Here is a 13,081-nt window from a genome sequence, read left to right on the forward strand (position 1 = left end):
CTCAGTACACTACCTCTTCTTTTTTAATAGACTCCAGAGAACAAATTTCTACCCTCTAAAGTATAACCTTTGTAGAAATGATATATCCCTGTTTTATTTAACACCTCTTTCACCACAATCTCCAGTAAAAAGAAAAGGAAGTCATTATAGTCAATTTTTCCATTGTCTAGAAATACGTTTGAGGCCTTTTCTTTTTTTAACTGTGAACTCAGCACTTGTTCGGCTCTTCCTTTGTCTGCATTACTTTATCATGGTCCATTATGGACAATGATCCTAAAATATTTTACAAAGTATCCATGGGTGGGCATCATATCAAAAGCTTAAATGTTCCCATGTATTCAATTTGTGTCTTTTTTTCTCTTTTTTAAAAGCAGGTATTTGAACTCTACACAATGAAAGTTTTAATGACATGTACCACAAGGTATAAGTCACTGGAAAGAGCCCAGTGACATCTTTACTTGTGTGAAAACCAATTGTTTAGTTTCAAGGATAAAGAGTAAGCCTAACTGAATAACCATGTCTCCTCTGCTAGTCCTTTCATAATGGACCAGGGCCTAACTTCTCTTAAAGCAAGAGGATAATATTAGTAAGGAAAATCTTTCAACACAGAAATAATATGAATTGAATAGACGTATGGCACAGTGGCCCTGAGGGGGGTGGGGGAACAAAAGAAAACAACAACAAAAGAAAAATAACCTTCATCACTCACTATGACGATCAAGATCAGCTCATAAAGGACAAAAGCCATTTAGCTGAGTTGGTAACATTGCACATAATGGCTCTGCTTTAGAAGCTTTCTGGGAACTTGAAAAGGGGCTTTTTAAGGTACAGGATCATAATTCACCATAGACCTATTGATTAAAATTATCTGTTAGGTTCCTTGAAAATGTATATATTTTAAAAATATGCTCCAGATGATTGGCAGGGGTGGGGGTGGCGGGGATGGGAGGTGGGGGAGAGCTAGGCAGCCAATCTGAAAAGCCCTGGGTCAGAACAATGGTAACGAGGTCAAGGTTTGTAAAGGTGTTTCAAAGACTGCTCAGATGTTCTAACAGGGAAGTAGACTACTTGACCAGCCTCAAGCATTCTTCTAACTAGGGAATGACAGATTTGAAGTAGTTGAAAAGTAAAGGTGTAGTGGTTTGGCCTAACAGGTCACGATATTATACCTTACAATGAGAGGGCAAATGAGCATCCAAAGTGGTTCACCTTCATTAGTCCAAGTTTTGGCTTTGATTTGAGCTGACTGACTTCTCTCTTTCCTCTGCACTGAATGACTCTTCATTTTACCCAGCCCTCTCACAAAGAATGTCATTGGACACAGCAAGTACAGATGGATCAGTGCAAACACAACCACACTGCCAGGGAAGGAATTTGAATTGTATGCCCTGTGACTGCAGGTCAGATAATGCATTCTTTTATTTAAACAAATAATCACTGGAAAGACAGTTACAACAAAGCATCATGTAATTCTTTTAAGTCAGTATAGCATTAAAAATGTCTGCTCACTAAGCTTAGCAGGAATTTCTGGCGTATTTTGCCACTAGCCATCTGCAAAAACTTACGGTTAGCTTGTGAATGAGGATTTCCCTGTGAACTAAATCACAATTGGCCAATTGAGGGATTTCCATCCCTCTGGCAGCACTTTAGCCCAATCTAAATTTGATTGTTTCCCTGAATGGAGTAATTTAATTTTCTCCAAATGTCTACTGACTTTATAATGCCAAGTCCAGAAGATGAAATGGAAAACTGGGTCAGTTGACCAGGTAATCTAGGCCAAAAAATAAATATTGCTTAAACTTCATATAACATGAGTCATTTTATTATCTCAGTAGTCTAATTTTCTGGTCTGTATCTGGGTTATGTAATAAAATAAAATTCTGTAAGGTGAAAGAAATTACTATCCTTATTTCATATCTCTGGTAATAATATACCTGTACTTTTTTTACACTAAGAATTATTGGAGATTATCTCAGCTGCTACAATTCTGAATGAGCTATCATGTAATCATAGGTACAGGCAAACAAGCCAAGAGGAAAAGTGAAAACTGCATTTAGTGGAGCACACATTTTATATAAGTGGATATAACTTGAATGTGTAAAGATGTGTTCTGAAAAGTGGTAACTATTATTAGCCTTGTGTTTATGTCCTAATGTCAAACATCTCTAAATTATCCATCTGAAAAGCTATGGCTATACACCATAAGCAACAGCCCCACATACAGAAAAATCTCTGGTGATTTAAACAATAATGACTAAGACTGAATGAAACCACTTTCATTCTTTCTAGAGAGAATTCTCTCCCTACCCTCTTTTTCTCTCCCCCTACTTCACTCCAAACTCTACTTTTACCAAAAGGACACATAATAAGGCACTCATTTTAAGGAAAATGTGGCCTTCAGCACTGCAGTTTTGTTGTTGATTTTTAATTCAGAGATTTCCTACCACTGCAATTCTTCAATTCAAGGCTCCACAGTTTAGGACAGGTGGCTGCAGATCTAGACCACTTGATAAATCATCTAGCTGAACATCTGATCATTTACCCCTAAGTTGGGAAAAAGTCAAAGGCCTTTGGGTGTATATAGCTATTTGAGGCCCTGAGAAAAATGAATCTATTTCTTTCAATATTAGAAGCACTAGATAAGTCACATGAATGGAATACAAGGGGACCCATTTCATTCTTTGAAACTTCTTCTGTCACAAACTGCCAAAAGGTAATTCCTGAAAGTCACAATGAATCATGCCAGTTAGAAGCTATAACTTCTAGGAGCCTCTTCCTCTTACCTATATACACAGAGAGATATACAAAGATGAATTTTTAGCCCTTTCTTGAAACATTCACTTAATATTCCCTTAATAATCCCTGATTACTAGAGGAATTTTAAAGGAAAGACATTAGTGGTTAATGGAGAGGTTTTCAAATCCCTTCCAAATTCTGTGACACCACCTACATACACTGGGCAGAGAACAAAGACGATTCAATGGGTCAAGTCTGAGTTCTCCTCAAAAGGAGAAAAATCCTGGTTTTACTGATCTTCTTTTGCCTTTATTAGAACATTTACCTTGAAGCAAAAAGGAAAAAATACATTTGAAAGTAAATGCATTATGGGAAAGAAAAAAAAAGCATCCAAAGTAAAATCTTAAGGAAATTCCATAAACTTGTTTATAATCAGTCAGCCAGTCATCAAACACGTATTATTGAATACCTACTCGTGCCAGTCACTGTTCTGGGGCTCTAGAGATATATAAGGGCAGAGATCTCTGCTCTCTTATATTCTGGCTGAAGTAAACCAGACAATAAACAGTAAACAAAATAAATGCTAAAATTTTAAAATGTGTTAAAAGATAACTGTTATGGGAGATAAACTGAGTGGAGTAAGAGAGTTCATGAAGGGGGCAAATCATAGTATTAAAATGATTGTCAAAACAAGTCTCTTGAGACTCAGGTGCCATTTGAGCAAGATCTTGAAGGATGTGAGGGTATAGCCAATTATTTAAGTATCTCAAGGTAATTATGTTATTTTTCCCTCAAAGATACCCATCAAAGAAGAGAAGGCCCTAATCAGCTTGTCTTTGAAAATTTGGTCTTCAGGTGACTAAGTATAAACTCAACTCATATCACTCTATTAAGTCATTAATGAGGGTAAACATTAAATTCATAAAAAAATTTTTCTCTAGGAGGTACTTCCAGTCCACAAGAAAATATTTCTTTCTGCCTCCTTCAGCTCATCCAAAGAACAGCATATAAAGAAACTAGACTTCCTAGTTTTGTTCAAAGGAAAGACAATCTATTTCAACTTCATCATTATATGTGTGAGAAATGTGAAAATATAAAAGAGATATAGGGATATCTAAATATGGTTGAGTAGAATTAACCTTTCATGCTTTATTGTACCACTATTCTCTGTAATATGGGCCACCAAGACACTGATGTCTACTTATTTATAACTTAATCATAGGATCATAAAAAATAGGTTATTTATAGGATAGACAGATTTTGAGACTAATAACTTCTTAAAACCCTGGGCATATTACAGGTTATTAGTTTTCAGATTCACTTACTCTAAGGGTGTACAGTATATTTTATCATCACCATTGATAGAAACCATCTTTTACTTACTTTTGCATTTTGTCATGTAACACCATACTGGAGAATGGAGTATTTTTATTAGCTAATAATACAGATCCTAAGATTTAGACTTGTGAGGCTGAATTATTTGCCCCGGGTCAGTAAAAAGCAAATGCAGGATTTGAACAGGTCTTGTGACTGTGGTACTTACGTATCACACTATACTGGTCCTTCGTTATAAGGTAGAGTTTTATATCCCCTAATATGAAATCTTCAACATGAGAAACAACAGCATCTTATATAATACCTTGTGATCAGTTTCCTTCATACTACCTCTAAATTTATTTTTAAAATAAGAAGATAGAATCCTGTTTCATGATTATTAGTGTTTAAGTGGAGCAAAGTCTTAAGGTCTCCTTAGAGTTGGTAAGTCTGTATCAGTTATTTTAGCCAAAATTTCCAGTGTTTTGCCTATCATAATAAGCAATGTCTCCTATTATATGTTATAAATAAAATAGTGTCAACAATTTGTAAAGATTATCTGAAAAGTTCTTCTCTGCTACAAAGTTCTGATTCTAGTCGAAGATTCAAGTCCCTTTAGTATATGAGCCGGTGAGTATCCTGGGTAATTACAGTATTCTTTAAAACCACTGGCCAAGACAAGAAATATCTTCTTACCAGACTAAAGGTTTTGATTTTTTAAACCTAGATTAATTTAGGCTTCCTTCACAGTTCAGTTGGTAAAGAATCTGCCTGCAATGCAGGAGACCCTGGTTCTATTCCTGGGTGGGAAGATCCGCTGGAGAATGGACAGGCTACCCACTCCAGCATTCTTGGGTTCCCTTGTGGCTCAGCTGGTAAAGAATCCACCTACAATGTGGGAGACCTGGGTTCACTTCCTGGGTTGGAAAGATCCCCTAGAGAAGGGAAAGACTACCCACTCCAGTATTCTGGCTTGGAGAATTCCATGGACAAAGTCCATGGGGTCACAAAGAGTCGGACACGACTGAGAGACTTTCACTACACTTCACATTAACAGAATTACATTTCAACATGGATAAATAAGATAAAATTATTATTTTGGAAAAGAAATGATCCTTTTAATATTCAATATGATATAATTTTTTTTGCTATTTATGATCTACTTCAGTAAAGAATCTAAAGTTATATTTATACTACCTCATTCTTTAAACTGTTATACTGTGAAGAATCCTTTCTGTGCTGTTCAATGAGGATTAATTAACCCATTACAAGCTTAACAAAATCTTGTTTAGTTTACCAGTTATTCAATGTCATAATTGTGTATAAAATGTAAATGGGAAACTTCTCATCACAGAACCAAGAGTGAAGATATAAAAAAGGTGCTGGGGCTTTTCTTAGTAAAAGCATAATGATAAAAACCATTAAATTGCAGCAATAGGTAATATAGAAATATTTACTCTTCAAGTAGCTCTTCTTCATTGTGCTCAGAACTGACAGGCAGGTAGGCTAAAGAAGACTGCAAAATAAATACCAAACTTTAAACAGTCATGTAGCCTTCTAAGTATATTACATTAATGAAGTCGACATTTAAGATCTTATTTCATGAAGTGAAATTTTGGTCTTTCCATGTTCTGTGGCTGAGGAGCTTTTAGTACTGCAACAACAGAAGTCATAATAGATAAACAGAAATAAATTATGCCTCGGTTGCAAATCAATCACATGTAAGCATTTCAATACAGTTAAGATTTTGTCAACACTCAAAAATGCTTCTGAGCAATGAAGAATAGTTGATATTTTGAAGCTAAATGAGGAGACACGACTTTAGAAGCCGTACAAAAGAAGAGAGATATGATATTTTCAAAATTAAATTAGTTCTATATCAGATATCACAGTAAAATGTATTTCTGAGTTATAAAACAAACATGCATCATGACGTTGGTGACCAGAAGCTGTGCACTTCACAGACAAATTAGTTACAAACAAAGATGACAGTTGAAACAAAAACTATGAAAACAGAAGAAGATGTATAATACTACTAAATATGTTATTTTTCTCTAAGTATTAATAATATCAAATCTATTTCAAGAATAGATAGAATATTAGTTGTGGCTTGACATTACAGATAAAATTTTAAATACATAATCTTTGATACTGCTTATCAATTAGGTGAGTGGAACTAACTATATCTAGATATTAATGCAATTGGTTATGAGAAAAATCTGTATTTTCTCTACGGTTATTCCATTTTAAGATCTTCATTTTCACTAACACAATGAAGTTTAGGAACTTTTAAAATGTGTAATTACATGCTTGACAGTTGTAATATGTTGACTTTCTAGTAACATAGAAACACAGATAATCAAACAATAAACACTTGAAAAGGTCAAATGGAAACTTATTTTCCAAACACAGTGCAGGATTTACAAATGAAAGGAATAGCAAATATACTCATATCACATTAAGACATATCACAGATAAGACAAATTCTGGCTTGTTTGAAAGCTAGCAATCCTAACTCAATTGAAACCCAATTTAAACACAGGTCTTATGGTATATCACAATTGATACAGGTTAAAAAAAAGAGAACTCAGAATTCATGGAAACCACATTAGTTAGTTTAACATGATATGTGAATTTCAGGAAATGTCCTGTATTTGCTATCACACAAATAGTGAAAGTTAGAAAATACAGTTTTATTATTTGCCACTGTGACAGTGAATTACATTAAAATTTTTGAAAACCTACAAACACAAACACACACACTGACTTTTTACTTCCTTACAGGACCATTGCTGTTCATAGGTTAAGAGATATTAAAGTGATACCAGAATGATATTTTACTAGAAAGAAATACTGTAACTTTGAAAAAGGATATGATCGGAAACAAGTGTAGAGACAGAGAGCATTCAATATAATCTTTTGCTACAATTTTTTCTAGTTATTTTTACAAGTTTCCTTTTACTTTTCCACCCCCTACTATGTCCACCACAAACCCTGCATGTCCTCCTCTATATCTACCTTTTCCAATACACCCCCAACACACACATACTTAAATCATAAGAATGGCAAGTTCAAGATACAGTAAGAAAGACATTCTGGAAATACAATGGTCAAAAAGAAAGTCAAGCTTCCTGCCCTCATGGAGCTTACATTCTACTAGGAAAAGTTGACATTAAATATATAATCATTCACATAAATATATACAGTTATAATAACTGTTATGATGGAAAATATAGGCTTTTGATCATCATTTAATGGAAAATTATTAACCTATGCTTCTCAGCTATTTAACCAGTCAATGACGGCTGGATTTGCAGTACTTTCTTTGACATTTTCTGATTTAAATTGTCATTCATCTTTCTCAAACATTAGAGTAAAATATCATCAATTGTTGGAAGGAAGTGACCAGTTTAAACATACATAGAAGAAAACAAAAGCAAAAAACTGCATTCCCAGACAAATAGATAAACCTAGATTCTCAAAAGGAGTGGAATATAAAGTTAATACTGTCAATAGTCCTAACAATATTCTGGCAAATTTCAAACCTAGAAAGAAGGCAAACACAGTGTCACAAAGACTACCTGAATCTATCTAACCACAGCCAATGGGAGTTTGGTTGGCCTTGAATATTATCTCTCTTAGCTGTCCCAAAGAAAATAAAGGTTATTCCTAACTGTAATCATTTAGAAAACATGAAAACAAATCAAAATAATCAACTTTAAAATGTGAAACAGAATGACCAAGTGAAAATATGAGTCAAGATGGTCTACAGAAAGAGTGAAAAAGTTTTTATTTCATTCATTTTGATTGTGCCAGCAAAGCAATGAGCCCTAACACATCTCCAGCTGACTTATCTGCTTTTGTCATACAATATGATAAGGAATTCTGCAGTTTTCAAACCCTGAAGAAATAATTACGGAGTTTGCAAGGATCCATACCAACTGTGTAAGGATACATCTCAAAGTGATACCAGTGCTTACCTCTAGAGAGAAGCCTGAGGAGAAGGATGAAGGAGGTTATCAGAAGAAATGTTCCTTTTTAAGATGTACAAAATGAAATACATTTTTCTGTCATTGGACATTTAAAAGTTCAGAAAATACCTAAGAATCCATATAAAATATATCAAAACAATAGCGATAATATTCCTGAACCTAGTTTTGCTTCTGGATTCAATAAAGGAAGATTTTAATTCACAAATGATTATTCCAAAGCACCTGAATTCACTACTGAAGAGAAATGTTGGGTCCAAAAAATGTTTCAGGATTATAATTTTATGGGAGGATTTGAGAAGCATGAATTTCCAAAGCAAATCTGTTTTTGCTTTGATTAGGTAGATTTAACACATTTTATGCACAACTAGGATTTAACCTGATACAAAAGGCTACACTGCAAAGTTTCTAGACACTTTGACTCCTCCAACAGGTGGTACAAGGCAAGGATAGCCTCCTAAAGGAGGCCCTGATTCATACTATCTTTATTTTTTCTGAATGCCCATCACTGATCATACTATTTACCACTCTCCCTGCACTTCCATATCTTTCATTTAACTTATCCATGTTTTCATTCCCTATTTTATTGACACTCATTTATGATTCATCACAGTCAAGATTGGATTTTTTGTTCTAGAACGCAGATTTGTTGAACTAATTTGCAACTAATGCAGACTTACAAATCATGTTTCTCATTATATATATATATATATATATATATATATATATATATATATATATATATATATATGCTTAACCAACATGTAAAGGTGATCACTGTTTTACAAAATACCCAAGTCCATCTCAAAGTCTTTTTTTCCCATTTAACACCAAGAAGCATCCTAGTCCTATTAACAGAAAAATAATGTAAAGTAAATACCAAATTCCTGTCCTGCATAGTTTTGTGCTGATTGAGAAATAAAATTTGATGAAAACTTGTAAAGCAAAAATATTTTTGACACACATAGCAATAGAAAACTTTTAAGACTGACATAATAAAACTGAATAAAGTTAAGTGACACTTAACATTAATTACACCAAAATGAATATCAGGTAAGCATAAACATGAATTATTTCATATGTAGAGCTAAATGGTTATATAATTAGAGTATTACTTTTAAGAGTTACTTTTTCACAACATAATTGATAGATATGTGTATGTATATTTAGAAAATTTGTGTATACATATGCATTCATACAAATATATGCATGCACATATACAAACACATACACATTTACTTCACTCAGCTAGTAAAATAAAATATAAATACATTTCCCTCTATGTCAGCCTAATTCCTAAACGAAGGAACTTGGGGGAAAATGCCCACTTCAGAAATGGAAGTAACAGTAGTTTGGCCTCAAAAAAAAAAAAAAGAATTTTAAAAAGTATCCCAAATGGTACACACAGTTTCTAAAAGAAATACATGTTGTCATTTTCATGGTTGCTGAAAGTATAAAATAAGGTTAAATTATATTATTGGAAATGGCTGACCAAAGTACAAACTGCAATAACATATGTTCTCTTTTTATTGGCTCAAAGTACTCAAACAACATTTGTTTCTAAAGGTCTATGTTACACATTTAAAACTTTGATATCCTCTCTTACTTATTTCTACACTCACATTCAGGGCTTCTTTTAAACGGAAAAGCTTCCCTGCTAGATGACACTAATGTAAAGGGAGAGATCTGTGAACTTTGGTACCAATTTGCCTGATTAAGATTCAGAGAAAAAGAGAGATTCAGAGAATTAAAAGAAACACATACTTGTGTTTAAAACAGCCAAAATAAAACAAAACTAGATACCAAGGGCACATTTATTAATACACAGTTAAAAATGGTTAAAGGCTATGAGACATATTTACCACAGCTGCATATCATCTATTTTCCTTTAATGAAAACATTAAACACAATGTGCATGGTTCTAAATGGCAAACTCAGTATGCTTTTCAATTTGGCACCAATACTGTCAAAGAATACACATGCCTGACTTACCAAGGGATGCAGAAATGTATACCTAGTTGACAATGTTCTTAAAACAAAGTTAGTATGCGCAAAAGAAAGAGCAGGCTTGTCTTGAGCCTTTGTCTCTCTTATGAAACTACCTTTTAGAGTTACCATGGAGTCAATGTGTTAATATAACATCTAGCAGACCACAGCCTGACGAGCCTGCAGCAGGACCATTTCAATGCTGCACATGCTTAGACTTACATTCTTAGGCAGAATAGCTGGTGCAGGTGTCCTCCAGAATTAAATATCTGAGGATGATATGTTTCTGGTGGCTACACTCATTATTTAACTACCATTAAATGATACTGCAAAAACTGACACTGAAACCTGTAACTAATCTTTAAATATGCTAATTATATAAGCGGCTGACATGAAAAAAAGAAAAACACTCTAAAGAGTCAGAAAAAACAGGGGGAAACATTTTGATGGATTTTTCTTACCTTAAATTCATAAAATATTCATTACCACTCACACCTACCTCCCAGTGCCCATTACTAATGCCAAAAGGTCTAAATATATTTGCATAACTTAGACACACTGTTATTCATATAGATGATATTAAGAAGAAATAAAATAATGTAATACCTTTACTTTTACCTATGGATTTGATGAAATGGTTCCATGAAGAAAGGGTTTCCATACAAAGAGAATAAAGAGGAGAGAAACAACAATAAGAATTATGAATATATGTAAATATACTACTCTTTGAAAATTAAATATACAAGAAGGTATAAGGGTTTGAAAACAAATGGAGATATAATCAATACATGTTGAGAAATCTGCCTTTTTTAAAGGCAATACGTGCAAGGAAATTAGAAAGCCCATGCTCACTTTAAAAGACTGCACAAAAGGAGATACACAATGCCTGTAGGTAGAAAAAGTATTGATTTTGTAAAACACTATACTCAGCATTCAAGAAGCCAGAAGCCAAAGATGTCTGCATATGTTCCCAAACTGCCATGCATGGGTGAAAAATGGACTCTTTTTGGTGCAGTACATTAAACCAAGTATCTTCTTTCATATATTAATGGTTCTCTGATTTTCTTTACTATAACTACCCTTAACTGCATATGCTGATAAACATCTGGAAACTTTCAATTACAAGTTCTTATGTCTCATTTATTTGCAGACATTATAGTGCAAGAATGAAGGAAAATAAAAGTCCAAGGAGCAAACCAATACCAAACCAACAAATAAAGGGGAGAAAAACATGAAAAAATGTGAACAAAGTTATGCATTTTATTTGCAGCCAGATAACTTGCAAGCATTTGCCCATCCTTTGCAGCAATGGTTTGAAAGCAGCTAGAGAACAAGAAGACACTGGAAGCAGAGTGGAAAAGGAACAGAGCCCATACCTTGGTCGCCCATCATCAGGTGCGCCAGACCTTGAAGGGAAACAAGAGCACAGTCAGCAATAAACAAGGGAGCATGGGAAGGCAGGGTTGTCACAGTGACAAAAATGTTCAGTGACAGACATCTTGTTTCCTATGAGACGTGTCTGTATCACAGAGGCAAATCAAAAGCATTCTTTCAACTCCGGGTTGGAATGCTTTGGGGCAAAGACTTACAGAACTGCAATTTAAACACTTGCATATGCTGCACTGTGTATTTCTTCTATGTATCAGTTGGAGCATTCAAGATCATAAGAGCATGACTTAAAATCCAACCAATCCCTTAAATATTGCATCTGCCCTGCATGCCCTCTGATGAGGCTGCTTTGAACACTGGCCCCACAGGGTTTGCATTCTTTGGTGACGAAATTATATTGAAGGAAAAAAAAAAAAAACCCAAGGGAATACCTGAAACATGGGCTGGGTCTGATCTTTTTCCTCTCATAAAAAATGAGACGTTTCATAATTAAATGAAAACAAGAAAAACACATCCTGAGTCACACTGAAATGATAATGCAGAAATGGCCCCTTGTCTGACACAGTTAGGAACTGAATAAGCTTGTTCAAATATAAAAGAGATCATCAGACATGCAGTTGTAAAGTTAGAACTTACTATGGAATGAGATTTTTTAGAAACAATGGATGACCTTTAAACAGGCTTAAGTAATTTTCCATGGAAAACAAAATTATTTAGCATTTTACTTAAACATTACTTCAATATTAAAATATGAGTTAACATGAGTATATTTAAGATATAATTTCATCAAGGTAGTTTTCTAAAAGAATATGGAATTCCTTTTGCTTATTTAAATTATTTTTAATTTTTCCTTGAAAATTTTAGATTGAAGATTACCCCTTTTCTAAAGAATACTAGTAATTTTCTTTTAAAAAATTATTTCACTATCTATAAATATATGTTTTACTTTTCAGCATTAATTCCTAGTTCTTTATTCTAAATTTAGAAACTAAGTTACACTTCAATCCCTGTATATTTCAAGAATATGGGAAACTGCTAGAGAAATAAAGCATATATACAAATTTAATAAAATGTGTATTTCATTTCCCACTGTTCAAATATATTTGAGGCGTTGAGCTAAACAGCATTGTATATTACTTGAATCAGTATTGAAATTACCTGTATTATGTCCTTAAAATTTTAAGGGGTATTTACACATTCCTGTGGGGCAGACACAATTACAAATCATCATATAATTATGATATAAAAATTATTTAGCACAGTAGTTCAATGTTTCTGTAATCTAGTTTCTTTTATATTTTCTAAGTGATTTTTAAACAAAACAAAAATCACAATCAGTTTAAAAAGTTTATGATTCATTGGTGACTCATGATACTTTATATGCTTAAGAACAGCAGCTTATCTGCCCAGGTTATATAATTTTTCATTTAATTTCATTTAAAAATTACTATACATTTCCTAACAATAGTTCATAACTTTTTTGTAAAATAAATCAGGGAAATAATTCTGTGCAAGATGTAACTTTTACATTCCTCTAATGGTTTTCAATACTACCTTAGTAAGAATGGAAATTTTTAAATATCAATAACATTTGCATTGTTTGTGTTATACTCCCTATCTCCAAGGCAGCTAGACTATATGGTCAAAGTGGAGCTATAAACATAGAC

The 13,081-nt window shown here is 33.5% G+C and overlaps 1 protein-coding gene across 16 annotated transcripts in view; it reads right to left on the reverse strand.

Annotated features, from left to right (window-relative positions):
• Positions 1–13,081, reverse strand: part of NRXN1 (neurexin 1) — a 1,158,814-nt gene that overhangs the window by 1,035,847 nt on the left and 109,886 nt on the right. For 8 of the 16 annotated variants that reach the window (XM_043468540.1, XM_043468538.1, XM_043468529.1 and 5 more), the window contains exons 4-5: positions 11,402–11,431; positions 10,632–10,643 (exon numbers count right to left, since the gene is read on the reverse strand). The exons of 4 other annotated variants lie outside the window; for them this stretch is intronic. In XM_043468540.1, coding sequence (XP_043324475.1) covers positions 10,632–10,643; positions 11,402–11,431 — 42 coding nt within the window. The remainder of the gene's footprint in view (positions 1–10,631; positions 10,644–11,401; positions 11,432–13,081) is intronic. 4 more of the 16 variants (XM_043468542.1, XM_043468539.1, XM_043468535.1 and 1 more) reach the window with 1 other exon arrangement.

Source organism: Cervus canadensis, chromosome 5 (genome assembly GCF_019320065.1).
Source record: "Cervus canadensis isolate Bull #8, Minnesota chromosome 5, ASM1932006v1, whole genome shotgun sequence".
Classification (NCBI taxonomy): domain Eukaryota; kingdom Metazoa; phylum Chordata; class Mammalia; order Artiodactyla; family Cervidae; genus Cervus; species Cervus canadensis.